The following is a 24,919-nucleotide window of genomic DNA, read 5'->3' as shown; positions in this document are numbered from 1 at the left end:
CCGATGAGGCGGCAGACAAGCACGAGGCGAGCTAATGATGACATGCATTTGCATATGGAGGAGAAAAAGCAGCCCAGGGTTCAGAGGTTCTGCCTGTTATGTCTGAACTTTCTGTGTGTGAGTGCTCAGAGCCGAGGACCAAGAACCTGCTCAGGTGATGAGAGACAGAACGAACTGATGAGAAGGAGCGACAGAGAGTAGAGTCAGAGAGCGAGGAGAAGAATGAGGTATAGGGAGCATGAAGGGTTCGAAGAATGAGGTGAACCAAGAAACAAACCGTGACAAAATAAACAAAAGCACACAACATTTTCAACTTACAGTTCTAGGTTGGAACGGTGGCTGTATCTCCAGTCTCTCAAGACGGTCCCAGTCTATCCAATGGAAGAAAGGATGTTCCTTAATATCCCTTTCAGCATCCTCTCCTCCACCCAGACGCTTGGCGGGGTGCTTTGTCAGGAGCTGAAGTAACCAAGAGGAATGTTTCAGAACACTCCAAATTGTCCTGGATTTTAGCTCAGTGGGAGCTTTTCTTTTCCCGTCACCACATGCATGCTCAGGAGGAGTAATGCTGCAAAGTCAACGATGTCATGCAATAAGCTTTACCTCCCTGTATGGACAAGTTTTTTTAAAAATTGGCTTATGAAGTGAATTCTACTGCTATGTCAAAGGTCCGATTGAAATGTAACTGAATTTCAATCTGTGTTTGTGATTAGAATGTTTAGGATTGATATGATTAAATATTTCTGGATATAAACAAAATCTGTTTTTCAGATACATTTTGATAATAGTTGTTGTAAACTGGTGCTAAGTAAATAAACTGAATAAAATTGAATACAAATAAACAGAATTCAATTGTATTTTATTTCATGCAGTTTATTTATCTAGCACCAATTTACTGTCACATAAACAGAATTCAGGGGCTGCACAGTGGTGCAGTTGGTAGCACTGTTGCCTTTCTGCATGGATTTTGCATGTTCTCCCTGTGCATGTGTGGGTTCTCACCGGGTACTCCGGCTTCCTCCCACAGTCCAAAGACATGCCTGTTAGGTTAATTGGTCTCTCTAAATTGCCCATAGGTGTATGAATGAGTGTGTGCATGGTTGTTTGTGTGATGGACTGGCGACCTGTCCAGCGTGTACCCCGCCCATAGACTGTTGGAAATAGGCACCAGCTTCCCCGCGACCCACTACGGAAGAAGTGGTTTTGAAAATGACTGAGTGAACTGAACTAGATAAATTTGAAATCAGCTAATTCAAACTGTATTTAATTAAGCTGAGCTGAGATTAATTGAATTGATTTAAACTGAACAGATTTTATTTTAGTCCTTTTTTATTTAATCTAATCCACAAGACATGGTTCGTGAGGGGACGGTTGTCGACCAACTCCCCGGTGTGAATACAAACGTTTGCCACACTTTTTTGATTTTTAGCAGCAAAAAAAAAAAAAATAGGATTGGAAAATAAAAGAAGAAAAATGAAGAAAATTAGGAAAAAATAATTTACTATAGCCTTGCAATTACACACCTTAATGGTTTCTCACATTAAATCCAAATAAAGTACATTAAAGTTTGTGGTTTTAATATGTCAAAGAGAACTGTTCAATGGGTGAGAATACTTTTGTAAGCCAATGTACATGCATAAATAAAAAAAGCATGCAGCCGTACCTGAAAGCCAATTGGAACAGTAGACATATTTAGTTCATTGTAACTTGTTCTTTTATTTAAAATTTTACCCGTAATTCTTATTTTTTTGTTTGTTGGTGTATTTTTTTTTTTTTTTTTTTGTATGACAATGTTCTTGTTTCCTTATAATGCAGTGACCTGTCTTCTTTGTTGCTGAAATCTAGTTAATAAAGATAATTATGCAACAGGAAAAAAATCTTATTCTTCCTGTTTTATAGAGTCTGGCCTGACACTGCAAAGCAATCAGACCCACCCTGCTGTTTGTCTAACCTGACAAAATAGGAAAACAGAGATCACTCTGGTGTGAAAGAAGCTCAAACACACACCTCAGAGCTCTTCCAGGAATCAAAGGTCTGATTACTCCTCCAACTGCTGCACTTTGTCAACACATTTCTTTGCCTGCTCCCTTCAAATTTACACATGAACAGAGGGACCTAACAGCTGGCATGCTTCATTCACTGATGCAACACTTGATATTTAGATCAGGGTTCAAACCCGTTAACTTGTAAGACAGTGAAACTCAAATGGTCGTTACCGAGACGGGAAATGGCACAGAAAGAAGTTCAGCTGGACAGAGAAAAATGTTCCTGTATGTTTGGCTCTATTGAAAGATCCAGGGACTATTCCTTGTGCACACAACAAATGTATGCATTGTATTAAATCCCACTGGGATGCAAAGTGGTCAGAGAGGAATCCACACCTACTCTCAGTGCAGGAAAATGTTTATAACAAGGCCTGTTGTAGAAAAAAATATCATGTCAGCAGATTAGTAGAGGTTCTAAAGACTTAACGCTAAGCTAAACCCTGCTATGCTAGACCTTTTTCCTGAACTGTGACGTCTGCAGTGGGAGGATGATGAAAGCCGTCAGGTTTTATTTGTTCTGTTTGGCTTCTTACTGTTTATCTCTAACTTTTAAAAGAGCACAGATGTGTTGAAGCTTCTGCTAAATTCCAGCAAAACATCTGCTTTTGTCACAATGAGGTGTTAAAAATTTTCTGTCATGCTGATCAGCTGTGAATCTCTCAGTTGCAGCAGAAAGGGTGGAGAAGCAGAAGAAGGTTGAGGTGAGTCGACAACAAATTCAGCAGAGAATCCACAACCTAGAGGAAGAAGTGAAACTGCTTCAACGGGGGGTGGATGCCTTGGCTGATAAAGCAGTCAGGAACAGAGAAAAGGCCTTTACTGTGCTGATCCGCGTCATCCAGAAAATAAGCTCTGATGTGAAGCAGCAGATCAGATCCCTCCAGGAAACTTAAGTGAGTTGAGTCAAAGAGCTTCAAGAGAATCTGGAGCAGAAGATTACTGAACTTAAGAGGAAGGACGCTGAGCTGGAGTAACTCTCAAACACAGAAGATCACAACCATTTTCCCCAGAAGTACCCCTTACTGTCAGCACTACTGTCAGCAGTGAGTCCGCACACTTATCCAGCATCAATATCTGTCCTCTGAGGTCTTTTGAGGACATGGCAGCAGCTGTGTCACAGCTCAGATATAAACCACAGGACATCCTGAGAGACACGTGTACACAGATCTTAGTGACAGTCACTAAAGGCAATGTTTTACTGTCAGAACTAGAACCAAGGATCCGAACTGGATTTTTAAAATATTCACGAGATATCACTTTGCATCCTAACACAGCAAACAGAAATATGTTACTGTGTGAAGGGAACAAATAAGCCAGATTAATGGAACAAAAACAGTCTTACTTTCATAACTCAGATAGATTTACCCATTATGAACAGGTCATCAGTATAGAGAGGGGAACTGGCCGTTACTGGGAGGAGAGGCAGGTCATATAGCAGTTTCATACAAGAACATCAGGAGATCATCTAAATATGAATTTGAATTCAATGAGAAATCTCTGTCAATTTTTTGGGACAAAAACATGTATATATTTTATCACCTCAAAGTTCAAACTCCAGTTTCAGATCCTTCCACCACAATGTGAGTGTACCTGGATTATGGAAAGGGTATCCTGTCTATCTGCAGATTCTCTGAAAGTATAGTAGAGTCCAGACCTCATACACTCATACACTGCATGCTGGAGTTTGGTTTAATGGATTTGGAGACTCTGCTGAGTTGATAAGACTTCAGAAAAGTCTTCAGGTCAAGTTGGATAAAATTAGCATTTTTACGTTTCTGTTTCAGTTGTACTCCACCATCTTTGTTATATTGCATGAACCTACCTTGGGGTTTTGACCTTTTTTATTTGAAGAAGCTCCTCTGCCTACTTAAACTGGCCAGCTAAAATGATGATATTTATATTAATGAAGCCTTAGAGCAGCCTTCTCAAAATGAGCTGGATTTGAAAAACCAACAAAGGTTTTCTTGACCTACTAAACAGTTTTTTTTTTTTTTTACTTTTTTGTTTATATGAGATCCACCAATTTGTAACTAAAGTACACTGTAGCTGTATAAGGTCTGTCTTTATGATGCTGTAACAAAAATCCAAATTTGGTAATATATTTCATCCCCCGTCAACCTTTACAGCCGGGAAGCTTTGCTGTGTTGGAACACGCAAAGACAGAACCAAACTCAATTTGCATTGTCCTTTAAAGAAAATGTTTGCCCATCTCAGTCACCAAGACTGGATCACTCTTTGGGGGGGTATAGCTGTGTTGCCTATCCCTTACATTATTCGATAAGTTTGTTAATTTTGAGTAACATTCTGTGAGACATTGTTTGTATTTTGTACTTGGCTTCATTCAGTAACTTTTTGACCACCCCATTTTGAGCCTCCAGACATCCAAACCCGGAGCAAAAGAGACCTAGTTATGCATTCTGAAAATGACCTGCATGGCCAACAGAAGAAATATTGTATTCTGTGTGCAAATGTGTCTCTAAGCCAAGGAAACACACTTATCTGTGGGGACAAAGCTAATTTCATTAATTACAACAACGTTTGATCCAGAATTTCACCAGTAGCAAGTAGATATTAAGAGTGACTTAAGTCACTGAGTTATGAACACTAATATCTTTTAAATTAGCTGATATTCGTTGTAGTTTTTCTGTTGGTGTTGGGGTTTGCTTGATCGCTTCTCCATCCTGTTTAGCCTAAGAGGAGGTGCTTGTCAATTTGCCCCATTTTCGTACCATTGCAAGTCTGGTCAATTGATACCCGACTTAAGGTACATAACGGTGCCCTCTTCTGAGAGAAATATTGTACTGATCATGTTTCAATATTTACATGCCACAGGAAGGTCACTTGTACTTATTCTAGGTTAATCAGGGGTCATAATCTGAAATATTGTTTAAAGTCAACTAGCCCAAACAAGGATTAGAATCAAAGTTATGAACCGATTATGTGATCATGCCTAGTCAAAGTCCAGACCTAAATCTAATTGAGAATCTGAGACAAGACTTACAAACGAATGTTCACAGACATTCTCTATCCATTCTGAGTGAGTTTCAGCTATTTGGCAAAGAAGAATAAGCAAAGATTTCAGTTTCTAGATGTGCAAAGCTGGTAAAGATATGACATAAAAGACTTTCAGCTGCGAATGAAGGAAAACGGTTGTTCTAAAAAAATATTGACCCAGAGGGCTCAAACTAATACAAACGAACACTACACTTTGTATATTTTTACTTGTAAATGTATTTAAATTTTATTTTCACTTCACTATTATTAATTGCTTTGTTTTGGTCTGTTACAAAAAATCCTAAAGAAACACATAGAGGGTTGTAGTTGTGATGTGACCAAATGGAATAAATACTGCTGCAGACTTCTGCCAGGACCTGAAATTGGAGCGATTTGTATTCACGGCTAGTTGAGTTTAGTTAATTTCAGTCCAGGCCTGCTGTTTCTCCTACTCATACTCTTATTGCTCAGAGAAGATAAAAGCTTCCGACTCCTGCATAAAATTTTGCAGAGAGTGCAGTCCACCTACCTCTAATACAAACAAAAAAGCTAACCTAACCTAAAATGTATGCAGGATTAGTATTACTATTTTAATGCACTATTATTACATTTTCTGATATAAATCTTGACTTAAATGTCTATAGGCTGAAAGTGAAACGAGAGGAAGAATGAACTCACTCCTTTGCAGACGGCAACAGCTTCCCGAGAGAGACTTTTGGGGTAGGAGACACTCTGTTCCATTATGGACTGAAACAGTTCCTCCTCATCGATGCCATCAAACGGCGGCTTGAAGTAGAAAGATTTTAAAAAGAGTTTAACCACAGATCTGTGCCAGTTCTATCTTGTGCAGTGATTACAAAGTACTGCAGGCTTTTATATTGCTGCAGTATTGCTGGAATTATTCTAAGCATTACCTGACCTGCCAGCATTTCATACAACAGTACTCCATAAGACCACCAGTCCACTGCTTTATTATAGGGCTGATACGCCACAATCTGAAAAGAACATGAGAGGAGATTAATCAGAAGAGCAGCATGATGGAGATTAGGAAACAAATAAGGAAACAAGAAGTGAAGGCAAACAGAACTTTAACAGTAGGAATAGCTGGAGAAGGGCTGCCAGACACTGAAAGGCAACACTCAGCACAGGAAAATAAAAAGCACTAAAAAGAGGAAGTGTATGAATGAGACAAGAATTTGGATTTATGTGTCTGTGGTCACTACATTTTCCCCCGTGAGTGAGTGAGTGAGTGAGTGAGTGAGTGAGTGAGTGAGTGAGTGAGTGAGTGAGTGAGTGAGTGAGTGAGTGAGTGAGTGAGCGAGTGAGTGAATGCACGCAGGGAAGAGGGCCACGAGTGAACAATTCCCAGCCCCCCGGGGAATTTTATTGTACCATTCCAAAATGGCAGATGCAAGAGAATCAATAGATGTTTACATAAGAGAGTCAATACGTAGTGGTTCCACAGCAAGGTTTACCGTATCAAAGACAAGCAGAACAATCAGGTCCTCCCCTGTCTGTCTGTCTCTTCTCTCAATTCTCAACAAGTCCAAACACGCTCCTTCACAGTTTATTTGCACAGGCAAGCACACACACATGTTTCAAATATTTAGTTTTGCATATAAAAAAGTTTATTGTGCAAAATGAATTTCACTTCTGCATTATTTCCAAATATTTGTATTTTCATTGAGGTTCTTCTTGGACTCTTGTGTTGGTGCTTCATCATAATATAAATGCTAAAAAATGTGACTTTTATTTATGAACCCTATTTGCAGTACATCACAAAAATACTGTTGGATATTTAAAGTGAGTTTTAATGACTTGATCACAAAAATATTGGGGAGGAAAAAATCTTATAGCTAACTGCCGAGTTATCTCCAACATTTACCGTTAAAATTAAGATTTGATAATTATTGATGCTATTTTTCCTTCTAGACTGGAGCATACACCGCATGCTCCACTTACACAGCTGCAAAAGAGGTTTATACCATTTTTGACTACATGCAGGATATAAATATTATTAACACATCTTAAATTTATTTGAAAAATTATTAAATCTGCCTGGCACACTGCTGCATATGTCTTGCATTTCCATGCATATGATGATATGCAGCTTTATATGTAAGCACACCTAAAGGTATGCCGAGTCTGCAACAATTCTTTTGGACATATAAAACATTGCATGAGCATCAATATTCTAAAATACCATATACACTGCACACATGTGGCGCTACTACAAGATTTAAATGGTAAATGGACTGAACTTATATAGCGCTTTTCCAGTCATACAGACCACTTTACACTAGAGCCACATTCACCCAATTGCACTCACTAACGTTTACACATTTATACACCAATACACAGATCAGTAGGCAACTTGAGGTTAAGTGCCTTGCCCAGGGGCACATCGACATATGGCAGGATGAAGCTGGAATCGAACCCACAACCTTCTGATTGGAAGACGACTACTCTTCCTACTGAGCCACAGTCGCCACTTTACTGAAACACATTACAGTATGCAGATGATCTATCTGAAATAATGCATGTTCACTCACCCCAACATGTCAAATGCTTAAAGTGGCTGATGGGGCAGGGGAATTATTTTCTTCAGCTAATAATTATTGACCACATGGTGGGTCTGAGATAGTTTGTTGATACAATAATGCCCAAAATTATTCATACCATGTCCTTCTTACTAATTACTGAGAAATTTATTATTGGCGTTAAAGCAATCAACTCCTTCTTATTACTGCTGAACAGCTTTTTGCACATTTCCACTGGTGTTTGGATGACATATTTTTGGTGATGAGTTTCAAGACTTTAAAGGTGGAATGTGCTCTTGCTATCAACCCAATCATAAACTGTGTCCACAGATTCTCAATCAGATTCAAGCCAGGACTCTGGATGGGCCACTACAAAGCGTAATGTTATTTCTTGCCAGAAGAAACATGTTGGTCAAACTAAAAGACTACTTTAAGCTTAAATCTATGAGGGGTACAAATAGTTTAGGGCTTAAATGTGTGCATTGCACATACTCTGCTCCTTGTTTCTTAATTTTTGACACATGTAAAAACATCTTTAAAAAAGCCAACACACATTAAAGAAACAGTGTGGCAGCAGCTTTATCTGCAAGTAATTTCCAGTAATTTATATTTTTCTATTGCACATTTATTCTGTCCATTATGATTACATAACGAAGAGAGATTTCTTTGACATGTCTCTGATTTAAGGTGACACCTACTCCCGCTGGCAAGCGCTTTGCCCTCCATTTTGGAAAAAAATCTCCTCCCATGCTGCTCGTCATCACTTCTACCTGGGTCATATGTCGGCTGACTGTCAAGAAATGCACCCACACAATTACGACCAGCTTGGGTCCCATATTCATTAGCTATGATTCTGACTCTCTTTAAGAATATGAAAGGACATATTGTTAAATCTAGACAGTGACTTTAACCTTTCAAGATGAGACAATTTCAAGAAGCTTAGGACCTGATTTGGTCAAAATTCATTTGCTGAAAAAATACGTTTGTTAAATCCTAAACAATTACATAAAAAACAGAAAAGCCCAATCTTCTTTCTTAAAGCTAAAATGACACAATAAATTTTAAATAAATGCTTCTGTCTTCATGGTGGCTTTATTACTACAAGAGAACTAGGAAGTTGTGGTCTAATTTTTATTGCAAAAAACGTTACCCAAACTTTTGTGTTGTATCTGTGGGCTTAGCTTGGGACGTCCCGATCTGATCTTTTACGTTGGATTGTGTTGTATTTCCATGTGCTGGCTTTCAAAACTGTATTAACGGTTGTGCATATTATTTCACTAACCTAATTAATCTGAATTTTCCCTAACAATCTTAGTATTTCTCACCCCCTACATTGACTCTTACTGTGAAGTGAATGGGAAACTGTACTGGCAGCACCTCCCCATCCTGTTCCCCTGACCTGCTCTGCATTGTAGGTATCTCTGGCTGGCTGTGAGCTGCTATAACAAATGTGAGTTGGAGTAAGTAGCCATTAATCTTTTCACGTTCAAGGCAAACTGAAACTTTATGGAAGAGTGCTGCTATTAGTGTTGATTCAAATCCCAACAAAGTAATCTACAGGCTGTGGACTTTGTCAATTTAAATAAAGATTTTAAAGTTAATAGCCCGAGAATATCAGTAAAGCTAGTTTAACAAGGTCTCTGAAGGACAATAGCATGTTGTTTTCAACACTGTAAGTGCACAGTCCCACTGCTAATTGAATCATGTGAGGTTAATTATTTAAAAATGCTGACAAGGTCAGAGAGGACAGATCAGATGAAAATAGCTGCTGTAAAGCATCTGGGTGTCTAACAGTGATGCAAAGCAGGTCATGCATGTAAAGAGGGGTGAAATGGTGGATCTGACACCATAGAGTGAGCGCAGGGAGTCAGAGAACCTCAGGGGCGATGTAGTCAGGAGTGCCGCAGAACGTGCGAGTGGTGTCGCCCCCAAACATGCCCTCCCTGCACATCCCGAAGTCCGCGATCTTTATGTGACCGTCGCTGTCGAGCAGCACATTATCCAGCTTCAGATCTCTGAGAAAAGAGGAAGATAGGTTACACAGCTATAAATCATCCTGATGGATAGCATCTTCATCAGTCATTGGCCACAAAAAGGCACGATAAATCTGCGTCAGGTCTGTGTTCTGCGCTGACAGCCTGGCCACATCTTTACCTGTAGATTATGCCTTTGCCGTGGAGGAAGAAGAGGCCAACGGCAACCTCTGCTGCATAAAACCTAGAGGGAGAGAGTAGGAGGAAGAGTAAGGCTCTCTTGCTACTTTATCTTTCAGGAAATTGACCAAGGTTTTTTGGATAACATATAGCAGGACAATCAGAGAAGAAAGAGGTTAAGAGGGTGATGAAAGTGGAGAGTAATCAAACAGACATGAAAGAAAGCTTATTGAAAAAAGAGAAAAGGAAATAGGGAACAAGGTAAAAATCAGTTTAAAATGATTGATCAAAGATTATAGATTGGATGGAGAGCCAGAGGGAGGGAAACTGTGATGTGAAGAAAAGATTAGAGCAAGGAGAAAGTTAGAGGAAACACGATAGGGCTGAGTTGATGGCTTTTTTTAATGAGTCACCAGGTATAATGAACAAAGCTAAGAGATGACTGAGCAGGTAAGTGAAGACAGAGATAAAAGAGAGAAAGGTAATGAGACTTGTGTAGATGAAGGCGGAGATCAAAGCTAGACTTTATCGGACTACGTACGCTGCATGGGGCTCTTTGAACTTCCCGACTTGCTGAATGTGAAACATCAGATCTCCACCGTTGACATATTCCATAACATAATATAGACGGTCCTACAGAAACATAACACACCCACTGTGAATACAGAGCCTTGCAAAACTTTTCTAACAACTTTAACTTTTTCACATTTTGTCACTTTATAATAATGTATTTCTTTGAGATTTTATGAGTCCATCTGTGTGTATTATAATCTGGGTTTTCTATGAAGGGCAGGCCTCAGAGGTTTGTCAGAGAACATTAGAGAACAAACAGCATCAAGAAGACCAAGAAACAAAGCAGACAGGTCCAGGAGAAAGTTATGGAAATGTTAAGTTAATAGTTAGGTTATAAAAAAAATATCCCAAGCTTTGAACATCTTACAGAGCACTGACCAACTACAAACATACCAAGACATGATCATCTACCTAAACAGACAGCCAAGATGCTGATGGTAACTCTGGAGGAGCTGAAGAGATCAACAGCTTGGTTGAATACAAACGGATGACAGACTAAGATTTTTATTTATTAAATTCTTTAGAAAACCATTTTAAACTTTTCCCTCATTTACTTTGTGTTGGTCTATAACATAAAATCCAATAAAATCCAATAAAATCCAATAAAGCTTGTTATTGTAACCTGAAAAAATTTATAAAAAGGGTTGTCTTCCCCAAATTAACAAGGACTCTGCTAAAACCCATCCTTCAGGAACAAGGACTTTGTTAAAGAGAGCGAGCTAATTATTTCATTTATTAAAAGCAAAAGCAGCCAGCCTGTACTGAAACAACTCCTTAGAGTCTAAATGTCAAGGCTGTTCATGGACAATTTAATAACGCTAATATGGTTCACACACACGCACACACCTCAGTCTGAAAGGCACAATAGAGCGAGGTGAGGAAGTGAGGACGAGAGGGGAGCGCTAGAACCCTCCTCTCCACCAGAGCACTCTCCGTGTCCTCATCCTGGAAGAGAACGTCTTTTTTAAGGACCTTCACTGCAAACAGACGCTCGCTGCCTCGCTCTTCTGCCAGCAGCACCTGAACAGGACCAACAGATAAAGAGGAACCATGTCAGATGGAGCACCACATCTCCCAAGAACAACAAAAAAGCTGGTGTGACATTTTAAATAGTATAAATCGATTCAATTATATTATTTTTACTGCCTAAAGCAGTTTCTGATTCAACTTTCACTTTTTCCACAATTATCACACATTCGAAACACAGCTTGTTTTTTATTTTTATTTCGCTATCTTAAGATAAAAACAAATTCTCGGTCAAGCTTCTTTCTCCAACATAGTTAGAAGTAAACATGTACTGTAGCACATTGCAGTCAGCTATGATATCTTTTTAGGTCATTGTGTGATGAATGACAAGGTGCTCTAGTTGGGAGAAAACTAGTTCTGCCAGTGTGCTTTTGAGGCAAAATTACGACATGGACGTGTAAAAATTGAGTTACAAATCTTTTCTTGTGAGAGGTGGAAAATGAAATGATCTCCAGGTCGTATCAACCACCAAACTAAGTATAAAATACTGATAAATAAGTCACAGTGGAAGCTGTCCCTAAAAATTACATTTTTTAGTTCTGGGCTCCACAATTTTATTGCAGAAAGGTATTGAAAGTTGTATTTTTGCAATGCTTTTTTCATTGTTTATGAATGTACAATAGGTTTTGGTTTTGATTGGTTTTAAAGTGTTATAAGTTATTACTTCATTGTTAGATCCTTTGTTTGATTATCTCATAGTGTCTTGTATAGTTTGGAGTTTTTTGCTTTGGACCTGTTAAGCTTGTGTTTGGGTCTCACCACTCAATATGTGTGTGGTCTCCTTTGCATCTTCATTTGGGTTCTTCTAGCTCATCCTTGTGGTAATAAGCAGCAAATTTACAAAGGTACTGCTAATTGATTGTCCTTCTAATTGTGAAACTAGATGCAAAAACAGATCTGCTGCTAGATAAACGTCATTGAGTAAGCAGCACTCTCTCTGATGATGCAAGGTGCCCACATTTAACTGAGGTATTATACATGCATAAAATAGAGTGCAGCTATATTTATATCGATATCCATTCTCTCCTGAGATTGTAAGCAACACTATGTTGCTTCTGTCTGTGGCTTGCTCACTGCCACCATCAGTCAAGGACAGGTCAGGATTCATAAAAACTCCTAAAACTAAAACAAGGCTCTTCCAGCTGCCTGGGACTGTGAAAAGTTCAATAATTAGGTCCCATAAAATAGAGGAGTATTTTCATTGAGCAGTTCCCCTGCTTCATAATGTGATAAAAAAATGGAAGTTAACAGAAATTGTTCAGGTCAGTTTGAGGTCTGAATGATAAAGAAACACTTTTGAAAAGGCTTTCAGCAAGATTAGCAGAAAATGAAGCAAAGGCTGACTGTTCTAGAATGCTGCTGCACAACTTCAATCTGTAGAGAGAAATCAACAGAAACAAACCCTTTCCGAGTCATTAGTGGGCACTTGTGCAACAAATATTTGCAGATTATCTTGGTAGGCTCTGGCAGTTGGTACTGTTCTCTCGCAGCAAAAAGCTCTCGGGTTTAAATCTTAAGCTCCTTTCTGTGTGAAGTTTAAATGTTCAACCTGTGCATGAGTGGGTTGTATCACAGTGACGTGCAGTCAGGGGAGGCCTGAGGCAGTGAATAGCTGAGCCCCACCACCGATGGTACTGTGTCACACACACTGACTGATGCAGGCAGTTGCCGCATGCCCATTGCTGTCTCACTTTATTTCGCCAAAACACTTGCTGACGATCCACCTTTTGTCTAATATATTTATTACATGTGCGTGATATATGTAATCTTTCTAATCGGTCATAAATGCGCAGTCAAAATAAAAAGGGTAAGCTTACTTGCTGAGGTTACTTCTCATCACTGAAAAAGGATTTTTCTAAACTGGATTTTTAGTCGAAACAGGAGGTTTTAGAGAGAGGAAGACCAACCCCCAGAGCTGAAAGTTCTGCCTCAAACAAGTGGGAGAAAGGTAATCCAATTTTTTCAGCTGGATGGGTACACCAGAAAACAGTGTGGCGTACATGACTTGCCATTGAATGCCACAGACTGATCATTAGTGTCCACAATAAGAAGGTGAGGGAGATTCGGGAGATGTTAAAAGTCTTGATTAATTCAACCTGCTCCCATGGACTTCATATACAAATAAAGAATAGATCATAGACAATTTTCAATTTTAATAAAAAGAGAGATCAGCCAAAAAAAAACCAATTTCAAATAATCAAATTTGACCTTATATAAAATATTATTTTGTTTTTCTTGCTATTGTATAGTTGAACAAACAAAGTTGATTGCGGCATAATTAAAAGCTTTTAAAATGAAATGTTTCAATTAAGAACAAAATTCCCTCTATTTTGGGTTCATATATTTGTGCGTCCGACTCCAGAGGAGCATGTGCCTCACCAGTCATGAACCTCACCGCACGTCACAGTCCAAACACATGCAGGCCATGTTAATTGGCCACTCCAAACTGTTGGTGTGTGTCTCTGAGTCGCCCTGCTGACTAACAAACTAACCAGGGTATACCCTGCGTCTCTCCCTTTGACCCCTGGATAGGGATACAAGCAGGTACAAAGGATGGATGAAATACCCAAAATGAAGAAAGGATGACTTCTATAGCAGAATGATAATACTTAAAAACACTAAAGCCACAGTGAATTACCTCTAGACACACAAGTTAAAACTTTTGCCCTTAGCAGCAAAAACCAGGAAAAAATCCCAAAAACAAAATCATTAAAACGGGAAACACAAGGAGATTGTGATAACCGCCAAAGAAGATTTAAAGAAGTATTTTCCTAACTTTTCAGTTATAGAGTATTGTTTATCAGTTGTCAATGTTAAACCAAAATACAAGGTTACCCATAAAGTTGGAATAATTTGGAAGTTTTGGATTTAAGATTAATCAATTAAAGTAAGGAGAAAATAAACACATTGTTGGTTAAGACTAAATCAGTTCTTGAGAAGAAGTAAAAAAAAGTATATCCAGCTTCGTGGGGAATGGTTTATTACTACAAGGCCTTACAAAAATATTCATAGAACTTGTAACTTGCAATCTTCCCCATTTTGTCACGTTACAACAACAAACCTTAATGTATTTATTTGAATTTAATGTAATAGAAAAACACAAAGTCGTGCATAATTGTGTAGTAAAAATGAATGTCTATTACATAAAATCTCTAAAATATATATCTTGACGTTTGAGGTTATAATTTGTCAACATGTGGAAAAGTTCAAGGGGTATGATTATAGTTTCAAAGCTCTGCATTAATTTTGAGATTAAATGCATCTCAATCCTGAACTTGTTGAAAATGCATAAAAAATCTGTAAAGAACAAGTGGAAAAAAAGTAATCACTTGGTGAAGACAGACGTACGCTCAGCCTGGCATAATGAAGTGTTTAATCAAAGAGAAGCCGAGCCTGAAGATTTCCAGAAACATTAATGTCATAAATGAAAAAAAGCAAAGCAACACTTTGGTTATTATCAGACATTAAAAATACATCGAGAGGAGATTTGAAAATGGCTGTTTGTGGGCAGCTCTGACTGCTAATGATGCTATAATTTTCCACATCGAGAGAACCACATGATACTGGTTTTAGTAAAGCGAGAAGTGCAATATGCTGACAACAGCCCTGTTCAAAATTGTGCTGCCACTCTGCAATGCTGCACTGTAAGGGGTTTCTGGCTATTTGAGATATAGCATCTAATTTCATATTGAATGATGGAGAAAATGACACTTTTTCATATTTTATAAATCAATGCAACTACAAAAATGGCTTCTTGCAGAAGATTGTGTGTGCAGTCACTGTGAGAAACAGTGCCGCCTCTCTTTGATTGTGTCTCCTGCTTTGTCTCATAATTTCAGACAAATTCACAGAAAAACTGGCCTCATCATCCTTCATACTTTTATGAATCCCAGCAACACATACTTTTTTTCATTTCCGGTGTAATCCAATTTTCTTTCGGTCATTTTGCTACTTTCTGCAGCTCAGTAATCCTCCTCTGTTTCTTTCCATCTCTGTCAGTTTTATTCTCACTTTTCCTCACTCAGCAGCCCCGGGGCCTGTCTCTCCTCTTCCTTTTTTTTTCAACACATCTTACGTAACAAGAGACTATTTCTCCTTTCCTCTGAGGACTCTCTGATGGTTATGAAACAATGCTGAGGGATTTCAGAGGAGGGGACATAACTCAAAACTGAAATTTCTTCATTATTCTTCATCTACAGGGGAATTAAAGAAAGAATATAAAGCAGAGTATCCCTTGAAATGAACATCTTCATGAGGGCTGCCTTTGTGGCAAGTACCAGCTTGAAGAAAAACTCAGGTTCAAGTGAATCATTTAGCAGGGGAAGAAGAGACGATGAAAAAATAAGTATAACTGAAAAATGTGTTTTGAAACCGATTCACCTTCAGTGTTCCCAGGAGCTTTAAATTAAATGCCAGTTGAAGGTCATGAACATAGCAGAAATTTTAAATCCAAGAATAGATGTTTTTGTTTGCAGCATGGGTGGTCTCTTTGATAACACTTGCAGCCATTGGATCAGAGGCGGTGATCGTGTGCAGAGAGGATGACATTTCACCTCAATCTGCTGCAGTTACCTTGCCAAAGCTGCCTTTGCCCAGCACCATGAGGAAGTTGAAATCATGGATTGCCACTCTGACTTTGCCGGGACCCGGAGAGTGCATGGGCGGGCAGGATGGGACAGGGGTTGGAGACAGGACTACTGGAAAAGGCTCAGGCACCGGGGCAGCCAACACCTGAGGCAGAGAGGGTGTTGTAACATCTGGCTGAGGTTCCTGGAGGAGCATAAAGAGACAGATAAGAGAAGAATGGGTGGATTTAGTCCATCTTTACCTTAATCATAAAAACAGTCCGAACAATTCTGCACCCTACCGGATGCAACAAGTAACTAGGAAGTGGATTTCAAATTAACTTATTTTCATTTTATGTGACAACCAACACAAATCAGTGTATAATTGAAAGGAAAATGGGAAAATGTACAAACAAAACTCTGAAACTGAAATGTGTGGAGTGCATATGTATTAAATTACTATTAGGTTATTCTTTAAAAAAATCCAGTAGACATGTCCATGCCTGTCTTCCTTTTCATGCACCTTGGAAGTAGTTGAAGCAGTGCCCTAAGCTTTTGGATCTCTGTACAATTTCAAATCCATGGCCAGAAAATAAATCCTGCGGTTTGCCATATGCCATGAAAGGATGTGTTCTTGTTATCACAAACTAAAAATAAACTTTCTTGCCAACATACAAAACCCTATGTGGAAAAATCTAAAATGCTGTGTCCATCAACTTGGACATACCATGCCCCCTGTGAAACATGGTAGAGGCAGGATTATGCTGGGGGGATGCTGTGAGAATCCTGAAAAAAACCTACTGAAGGCTGCAAAAGACTTGAAACTAGGGTGAGGGTTCACCTTCCAACCTAAACATGAAGCCAGAGCTCCAAAGGAATGGCTCACAGACACTCTCTATCTAATGAGCAAGCTTGAGCTATATTGCCAAGAAGAATGGATGAAAATTCAGTCTGCAGATGTGCAAAGCTGGTAGCGAGATACACAACGAGACTTGCAGCTATAATTGCAGCAAAGGTGGTTGTACAAAGTATTGACTCTTGATCTTTGCAAAGAAAACAAATTGAAAACCATGCATCATTACATTAAATCCTAATAAAATACATAGAAGTTTGTGATTATAATGTGACAAAATGTGTTAAAAGTTAAAAGGGTGTAAATATTTTGTGATGCACTGCATCATGTAGTCATTAAGAAAAAACTGCTAAAATCTATCATTCATGTTTTTTAATCAAATTAATTGAAAGAGGACCTAGAAATCTAGACCGAGAAACAGGTCTTAGGTCTAGATAATTATCCAGGCTTCATGTACAGAGGACAACAGATGTCCTCCTACCTGCAGATCTGGATCGGGCACTGGGATGTTGTAGTACTCGCCCTCATCCTGTGCAAGCAGCTTGAACCAACCGCAAATAGGACGTCTGAAGATCTCGCTGACTCCGAATGAGAGAGCTCCCATGAAATCGTTCCTGGACGTCCGGTCCCAGTCCCACACCTCAACAGACAGACGCCTGTCCCACTGGTTGCCCCGCACTGAGCTAAGGAAACCCAAAATTCAAACTCAAGTGGGGAATCGTTTTGTGTGGCTTACGAGATACTACACAGTACAGAAAGTGTAACAACAGAGAATCCCTTCAAACAAGCATATTTCAAGGTTTAAATGATGCATCTCAGCCTATTTATACATTTTCTTTATCCTTTTTTATTTCTGCTAGAGCTCTGTTTAGTTTCCACCTTGGATTAAATTTCACAAGGACTCACAAGGTGAAACTCTCATTCCAGACGGGATTGAGTGTTGATCGGATGGTCTTAGTCTTCTGTTTGCTGTGACTCTTTGGGTCTGGAATCAATTTTAGTTTTACATATGGGTCTGATAAACCGTTTGGATCCATGGGCATCAGATTGCGAGCCTCCCGAACTGCAGGGTTATAACAGAATTAATCAATAAAATCGGGATTAGGTGCTTTTTGATTCATAACCCAACATATCCTCTCACCTGTGACGTAGATATCTTCCTTGTCTCCTCTGATGGTCAGGTGGATTCTACCTCTTTTCTCTGTGTGATCCTGACCGCACAGACTGGGAACGCTGGTCTCACATCTCCGATGGACGTTCATGTCGCAACCTTATTGTGCAAAAATACAAACAAAACAACCCTGAAGTGTGTGGCTATACAAAAGACAAAAGTATGAAACAAATAGCATATAATGTAAAAAATAAATGTTTCCAACTCCTTAGATTCTAGAAATTGTTGTCAGTGTTTCGCATATTTGTTTGCATAAACATAAGTTTATGAATGTAGCAATCGATTCACATAATGTGCGCAGAAAACTTTTGATTTTCTTTTGTAATGCAACTTTTGCTTACATTTAGTGGCCATAAATGCCCATTAATTCTTACTCAAGCTAGACTGTTACAATAAGATTATTATATTCCCAGTTTTCCCAAATCTTTGTCTGAAGTCATCATAAAATTAATTGTATCTGGACAAATTTTTCTCTTTCCATGTGAGGGAGTGATTCTCCATAATGTCTTTATTAAACAACATCTGGTGATTAATTGTTCATGGGTTTGCAGGGTAAAATGTGGGCTGGAATGGGTCCAGTTCTACTTTTCACAGCTAAATCTCCCATCAAATCATTCCTGTGGTTTGAAGTCCTTTTACTAATATCCTAGATAAACTATCAGAGTCCCTTCGAACCCCTACCCTACCTGTTGCTGTGCACTGCCAGTCATATCGCTTAAAGAAGACTACTACAACTTTCCCTTGCTGACAAAAAAAGACAAATTTGGCAGTTTTGAAATATTTCTGGTCAGGAAAACACAGTCGTGATGTGGAAAATTAATAAACGCCACCAATGTCTCTTATTGAGGTAATGCTTTTTTTAAACGACAGTTGGTGAGTTACAGGCAACACATCTGTGAAGCAGTTGACTGCAGGCTCTACCAGCAGATAGCCTGACTAATTAACCAACTAATATCAACATGTGGTTGCATCACCAGTACCTTCCTATGTCTTTTTTGCATGTTTTCCCTCCCTGTAAAGATGCAGAGATAAATTTAATGTTTTTCTCAATGAGAACTGATATTAAATGTCAGCACTGTGCAGTGCAGTGTACAGTGGGCCACAATGGAAGGTGAAACTCACCGGTACATTTCATGCCCTGGTGAATGAGTCCGTACAGCAGTGATCCACAGTGGTCACAGAATGTGGGGCTAGAGTACGTGTGGATCTTAAAAGTGTGTTGACTCTTCAGGTCCTGGAATAAAAAACAAACAAATAAACAAACTCATAATTTACACATTAAACAGCATGGCCCCAAGCACACATTTTCACACGTATATCAGGTTGATGAAGGTAGAAGCCAATTAGATTTCCCCACTGGGAGAGGAAATTCACTGCATCCAGGCAGGGCTGTGAGTATGTTAGTGTATATTTACCATACAGGAAGGAATGAATCATTTTTATCTCTTACTAACCGCCTCGCCACCCTCTCTTCCAAACTGTATTCCCTCCCTCGTTGCTATTAATAACCGCTGTCACCCCACTTCTCCTGAGGAAAAGACAAATCTCCCTAATATCCTCAAGATGCCACACAGAGGAGGGCTGAGGAGTCTGCTGCTCTCTCCGTCGTCTAATTCTCACTCTTATCAGTCCTTCTCACCCCACTCCCGCATCTCTCCTCGCCGCACAACCTTCCTCTCTATCTCAAATTCCCTGCTTCCTCTTGCAGGATGACATGACATGAGTGTAGATGTCACAGATGAGACACAGAAGCACGGATTGACGGATGAGTCACGCACACATGCCATCGGCGACGAGCAAGATGGCTAAATGTGTAGATGATGGTGCGCTGTATAAGTTCTGGCGAAGGCAGGAAACTTGAGGATATAAATGGTGTAGAACACGATAATAGGAACACTCACATCGGGCCTGGGGGCAGTCACAGATCCGGGACATGTGAAGGTGACAAACTCGTGGCATCTTTTATGGACCACGAAACTGCAAACTGGAGAAAACAGGATGATGAGCCTAAAAATGTTATCTGTTTTGCAGAGAGATATATGAGAGAAAATAAAAACATCAGGCAAACAGAAAACAGCAGGTTATTCCTTACCTTGACACTGGAATCCCTGCTTACCAATGCCCCTGAATGAGAAAGAAACATGGATTAGGACCCAGAAACAATCTGCTCTGATTCCTCTTCAAAGTAAAATATTCGGCTTAAAACTAATTGTTCAATCCAGCCTCAACAAACTCTGTCTTAAATAAAAAAGCAAAAACACCACTGGCTGTTTTGGAAACTTGATAAACTATCTTTTGTGAAGCAGCCAAAAAGCTGACTTGGTCAAACAGAAGCACACACACAATTCTTCTAACACAGTGGCTTGCTCCCTGTGTCTCCTCCGAACTTTAATTGAATAATTAAAGCCATTGATTGGCCAAAGCATCCATTCAGCAGCTAGCCTGGTGTGATTCAAGTGGATCTGGTTCTCTTACAAAGTCAAACAATTGAGGCATGGCAGAGAACTCCACTACAATCATACTGAAGGCACCCAGAGGGATTTAAACTGACCATAATCACTGATCTGCAATGAGTTCACCTTCTGGCTAAGGAATGATTAATGATGGGGCTGTGGAAGGTGATCTGATCCTCGATCAGTATTCAGTTGAAGACCACAGTCTACAGGCATGATTGCAGGACAGTACATATGTTCTGCCAGCAGGGGGCGTTAAAGAACCAGAAATTGACTTACAGAGAAATGTCTGCTTCCCCTGATGAGCAAATATTTAAATATAGTGCAGTGCACTTCAGATTTATGAACAGACAAAATAAATGCGTCAAATAATGTAAGTAAACATATCAGCTTCTCTGAGGAAAAAGACTTGCTAGTTAATTTACAAATGCAATAATAAAAGTACAGTTATTAAGAGATATGTCCAAATTTCTTTACAGTATTTATAGCTTCAGAGGTGACAGGGCATGAATAATAAACTGTACTACTGTCAAAATATCCCATTACCCATATGTTCAGGACTTGACTGTATGGTTTGTTGACCTCATTTTACCTTAAGGGTAAAATATTTCCATTTAAGATTCATAGAAATGTCTCTTTCTATAATACATAGGAAATGAATCTCTTCTATAATTATTTTCAGAAAATAAGCATTGCTAACAATTTCTGCCAACTCTATGAATAGACTATTCAACTAATTGTTTGACGGATCAAGAATGAAACACTGCTTACTTTGTTTTATTGTTTTATTGATTCTCTTTGTGAATTTTTCATAATTTTTGTTCTTTTGCAGGGTGTTGCCCCTCCTTGAACCACCAATCAGCATCCGAGTCAATACTCTGTAGAGCTAAATTTGGTAGCAATTACATTTAGGTGGTTTGTTTATACCAGCTTTGCATCAGATTAGGTCAGACTCTAATCCATGCATTTGCGTTGATCTAAACCCTTTATGTTTAGAGTCTTAGGCCTGCTGGAAGGGGCCTAAGACTCTGCTCAAGTCTTTCGAAGCCCCTAATCAACTTTGTTCCAGAAATATTCTGTATTTATGTAACTCTATCAGTCTTCCCATTAACTCTCAACAGTTTCACTGTCCCTCCTGAAAAAAAGCCTCCCCAAACCATGGTGCTGCCATGTTTTCAGGGTGATGTGCAGTGTCAATTTCCACCTACACAAGGCAAGGTGGATTTTCTTTGCGCACATAGACGATTTTGTCTCACCAGACCAAAACACCTTCTTCAGCATGTTTGCCTTGTCCCCTACATGCCCAGTAGAGGACACAGCTGCAAATGGCAACTCTTATGGCTTTCGTCTTACCACTATAGCTAGAATTGTAAAATGCATGACAAATGGTTGTCTGCAGCTCCTCCAAAGTTACCACTGGCCTCTTGGCTGTTTCTCTGATTAGTTTTGTCTTTACCTGGTCTATCAGTTAAGTTGGACAGACATGTAACTGTGTGTTTTTGGTTGTCCAATACTCTTTCTATTTTCAGATGATCAGCTAAACAGTGCTCGGTGAGATGTTTAAAAGATTATAGTTTTATAAATTAAACGTGCTATAAACATTCCCACAATTTCTTCCCTGACTTTCTGTGATGTTGCTTGTTTTTGATGATGCTGCTTGTTCACTAATGTTCTCTAACAAACCTCTGAGGCCTTCACAAAGAAGCTGGATTTATACTGAAATTAAACTACTCACAGGTGGACTCTGTCTAGTAATTGGACGTCATCTAAAGGCAGTGGGTTGCACTGGATTTCATTTAGGGTTATCAAACTAAAGAGGGCTGAAATCAAATATACACTATGATTCAATTCCCTTTTTGTGTAAAAAATGTTGAAAACCATATATACATTTTTTTTCACTCTTCGATTATTCACTAATTGGTGTTGATCTGTTAAAACCAATTCCAATAAAATACCCTATGTTTGTGGCTGTGATGTTCATTACGTTTACAGGTTACTGTACATTAGTAAAACACAGTTGCTTGAGAAACGATATGAATGGACGGTGGTTTAATCTGAACTGCGCTGTTTGATTAAGCCATATTTATTCAACATTTTATTATGATTTTTGTTTGACAAATGCGTCAAAAACATACTTCGTCTAATGTTTTACATATATATCTATATATAGATATATATATAGCTTATTTTCTGAGCTTCCCTCTCAGTTGCTCCTGTTTTGCTGATCACTTCACGTGTAACATGTCGCTCCTCATCCTCCCTCAGTTTAAATGCTCCCTGGTTTCCTTTGTTCTGTCTCAGGTCCTTGCATTTGTTTCACCTTGTACTATTCATCATCATGTCATCTTTTATTCCTGCTCTCTTTAGTTCTGGATCCCTCCGTTTGTGACTTCCTGCCTTCCAGCACATTCAGCTTTCTTTTAGTTAAATCAAAGTTTGATAGCTCACCTGTCTGCCTTCCAACTGTCAGACTGCATTTGAGAGCTCATTCACACCACCCCTTTAAAGATATTGTAGCTCGGGGATGCAGTAGAGCGAGCTTGCATTTTAGACTTCCTCTAACTCGATTATTGTTGTTAGGACTGTTGTTTTCAAAGACAGCACACTTCTTATGAAGCATTTGCAAAACAACTGAAGTCAAGAGGATCAAAACTCTGCAGGGAGATAGTGAAATAATATTTCAGTAGGAGCAGTTTATAAGTACAAATATGTGCATGGACAAGTCTTAAACTGCACTCAAAAACAAAACACTGCCAATAAAATTTAAACTCATAAAGCAGTTATGGACAGTTGAGAGAGTGTATAACAAAATGCAGTAATATGATTAAATAATATTCTAGTAGCTGTAAAAGAAAATGCATGTGTGAATGTTTCAAAATGGCATCCACAGACAGAGGAGCACAGAAGAAACTGTGTTTTAGCCATTAGCATCACTTTTTGAAATCAAACAAAGCTGCTTTATTGTTAGACTATAACTGAGCAACTTATTGGGAAAACAACTGAGAAAAAGTGGGGAGAAGTAAATGTCAAGAAACATGACAGCGACATTTTGAAATGAATGCATTTTATGACTATTGGGATTGAGCTTTTCTAATCTTTGTTTTGGTTGAGCCGCTGTGTGAAACTGGTGCCATCTGTCTCACCTGACTATTTTACAACTGGTGATTTCACAAACAACTGGGACTTAATGGCTTCACTGCTGCCATTGAAGGAATATGCTCGAATAAGCTTTCCACCTCTTTTCCACCACCTGGCCACATCCACAGTCACACTATCAGCAGGATGTAAATGTATGCTAAACATCTCACTCAAGCTAATCTAAACCACGGGTGAAAATATTTTATGCCAATGAGGTCATATGTCTACTCTGGTTCCTCTTTATTTATCTGTTAGAGTTGGTTGTCAGTAATTGTCCACAGATATCTGACAATGGCAAGTAATCTGTCACATTAGATTACTTAAGAGGTTACTGCTCATTACCTCTTGAAATTCATTCCTTTCTTTATCATTGATTTGAGTTATTCATGTTCAGTTTGGTGTAAAATAAAACATTACGCAAACCGTAATATATTCATTAGTGTTTTTTATACAAAAATCTTAATTTTTGGGAAATTGATAACTAAAGCTGACAGATGTAAATAAGCAAAATACAGCAATAAAAAATGTATCTCTGGAAAAAATGTGTAAAATAATGCAATATTTCAATGTAGCTGCATAATAATCCATTGCAATCTTTTTTTTAAAAAACAACCTATAATTTGAGTATATTTATTTATTTTGCAAAACCTCTACAATAACAAATAATTTTTTTTAAGAAAATCCCCAGGACCATAATTGCCTGTTGTTAATACTTTGAACAGAGGTAAATGTCTGGTTCACAATGTTGATTTGGGGTTTTGTTTGGGATCATGATCATAACAGACCCACTGATGGCCTATGTTTGGTATTAATGCCAGAGGCCGCCAGATTTTATTTAAAATGTTCTGGTATTTTAAAGAGTTAATGAAGCCACTCTAGCAAGCTTCCAAAGGCATTTGTAAGAAAATCGGGGCCCATGGCCCTTCATGCCAAATCCACCTGGATTGTTTGTTACCTGAAGCTCAATCTTAATGTCATCTGACCAAAGTAAATGGTTCCTGTTAAAGTTGGGAGGACTTTTTGCCTTTAAAGTCTCCTGTTGTTATGAAATACAGTAAGATTGTTATTCACGCTGGCGGTAATGACACCCGGTTACGTCAATCGGAGGTCACCAAAGTTAGTGTTGCTTCGGTGTATAAGTTTGCCAAAACAATGTCGGACTCCGTAATTTTCTCTGTGTTTAGCCGCATGCTGTCATTCAACCGCTGGCTCTCTAGGTGGTGTCCAGAAAACAATGTGGGCTACATTGATAACAGCCGAATATTTTGGGGAAAACCTGGTCTGATCCGGAGAGACAGCATTCATCCCACTTTGGATGGAACAGCTCTTCTTTCTAGGAATCTGGCCGAATTTATTACTTCTCCAAACCTCCGACAACCCAGGGTTCGGACCAGGAACACACCTCTCT

The 24,919-nt window shown here is 38.9% G+C and overlaps 1 protein-coding gene across 1 annotated transcript in view; it reads right to left on the bottom strand.

Annotated features, from left to right (window-relative positions):
- The window catches only part of prkcg (protein kinase C, gamma), a 39,669-nt gene that overhangs the window by 3,032 nt on the left and 11,718 nt on the right, over window positions 1–24,919 (bottom strand). Inside the window, exons 3-16 of the mRNA XM_047361802.1 lie at window positions 20,013–20,044; window positions 19,822–19,904; window positions 19,043–19,154; window positions 17,891–18,019; window positions 17,656–17,812; window positions 17,231–17,432; window positions 15,904–16,101; window positions 11,152–11,325; window positions 10,274–10,365; window positions 9,734–9,796; window positions 9,456–9,594; window positions 5,954–6,034; window positions 5,718–5,825; window positions 319–459 (exon numbers count right to left, since the gene is read on the bottom strand). Of these exons, the coding sequence (XP_047217758.1) occupies window positions 319–459; window positions 5,718–5,825; window positions 5,954–6,034; window positions 9,456–9,594; window positions 9,734–9,796; window positions 10,274–10,365; window positions 11,152–11,325; window positions 15,904–16,101; window positions 17,231–17,432; window positions 17,656–17,812; window positions 17,891–18,019; window positions 19,043–19,154; window positions 19,822–19,904; window positions 20,013–20,044 (1,711 nt within the window). The remainder of the gene's footprint in view (window positions 1–318; window positions 460–5,717; window positions 5,826–5,953; window positions 6,035–9,455; window positions 9,595–9,733; window positions 9,797–10,273; window positions 10,366–11,151; window positions 11,326–15,903; window positions 16,102–17,230; window positions 17,433–17,655; window positions 17,813–17,890; window positions 18,020–19,042; window positions 19,155–19,821; window positions 19,905–20,012; window positions 20,045–24,919) is intronic.

This window comes from Girardinichthys multiradiatus, chromosome 3, assembly GCF_021462225.1.
Source record: "Girardinichthys multiradiatus isolate DD_20200921_A chromosome 3, DD_fGirMul_XY1, whole genome shotgun sequence".
Taxonomy (NCBI): domain Eukaryota; kingdom Metazoa; phylum Chordata; class Actinopteri; order Cyprinodontiformes; family Goodeidae; genus Girardinichthys; species Girardinichthys multiradiatus.
Note: the sequence above shows the minus strand (reverse complement) of the source record. Positions and strands in the feature narration are given on the sequence as shown.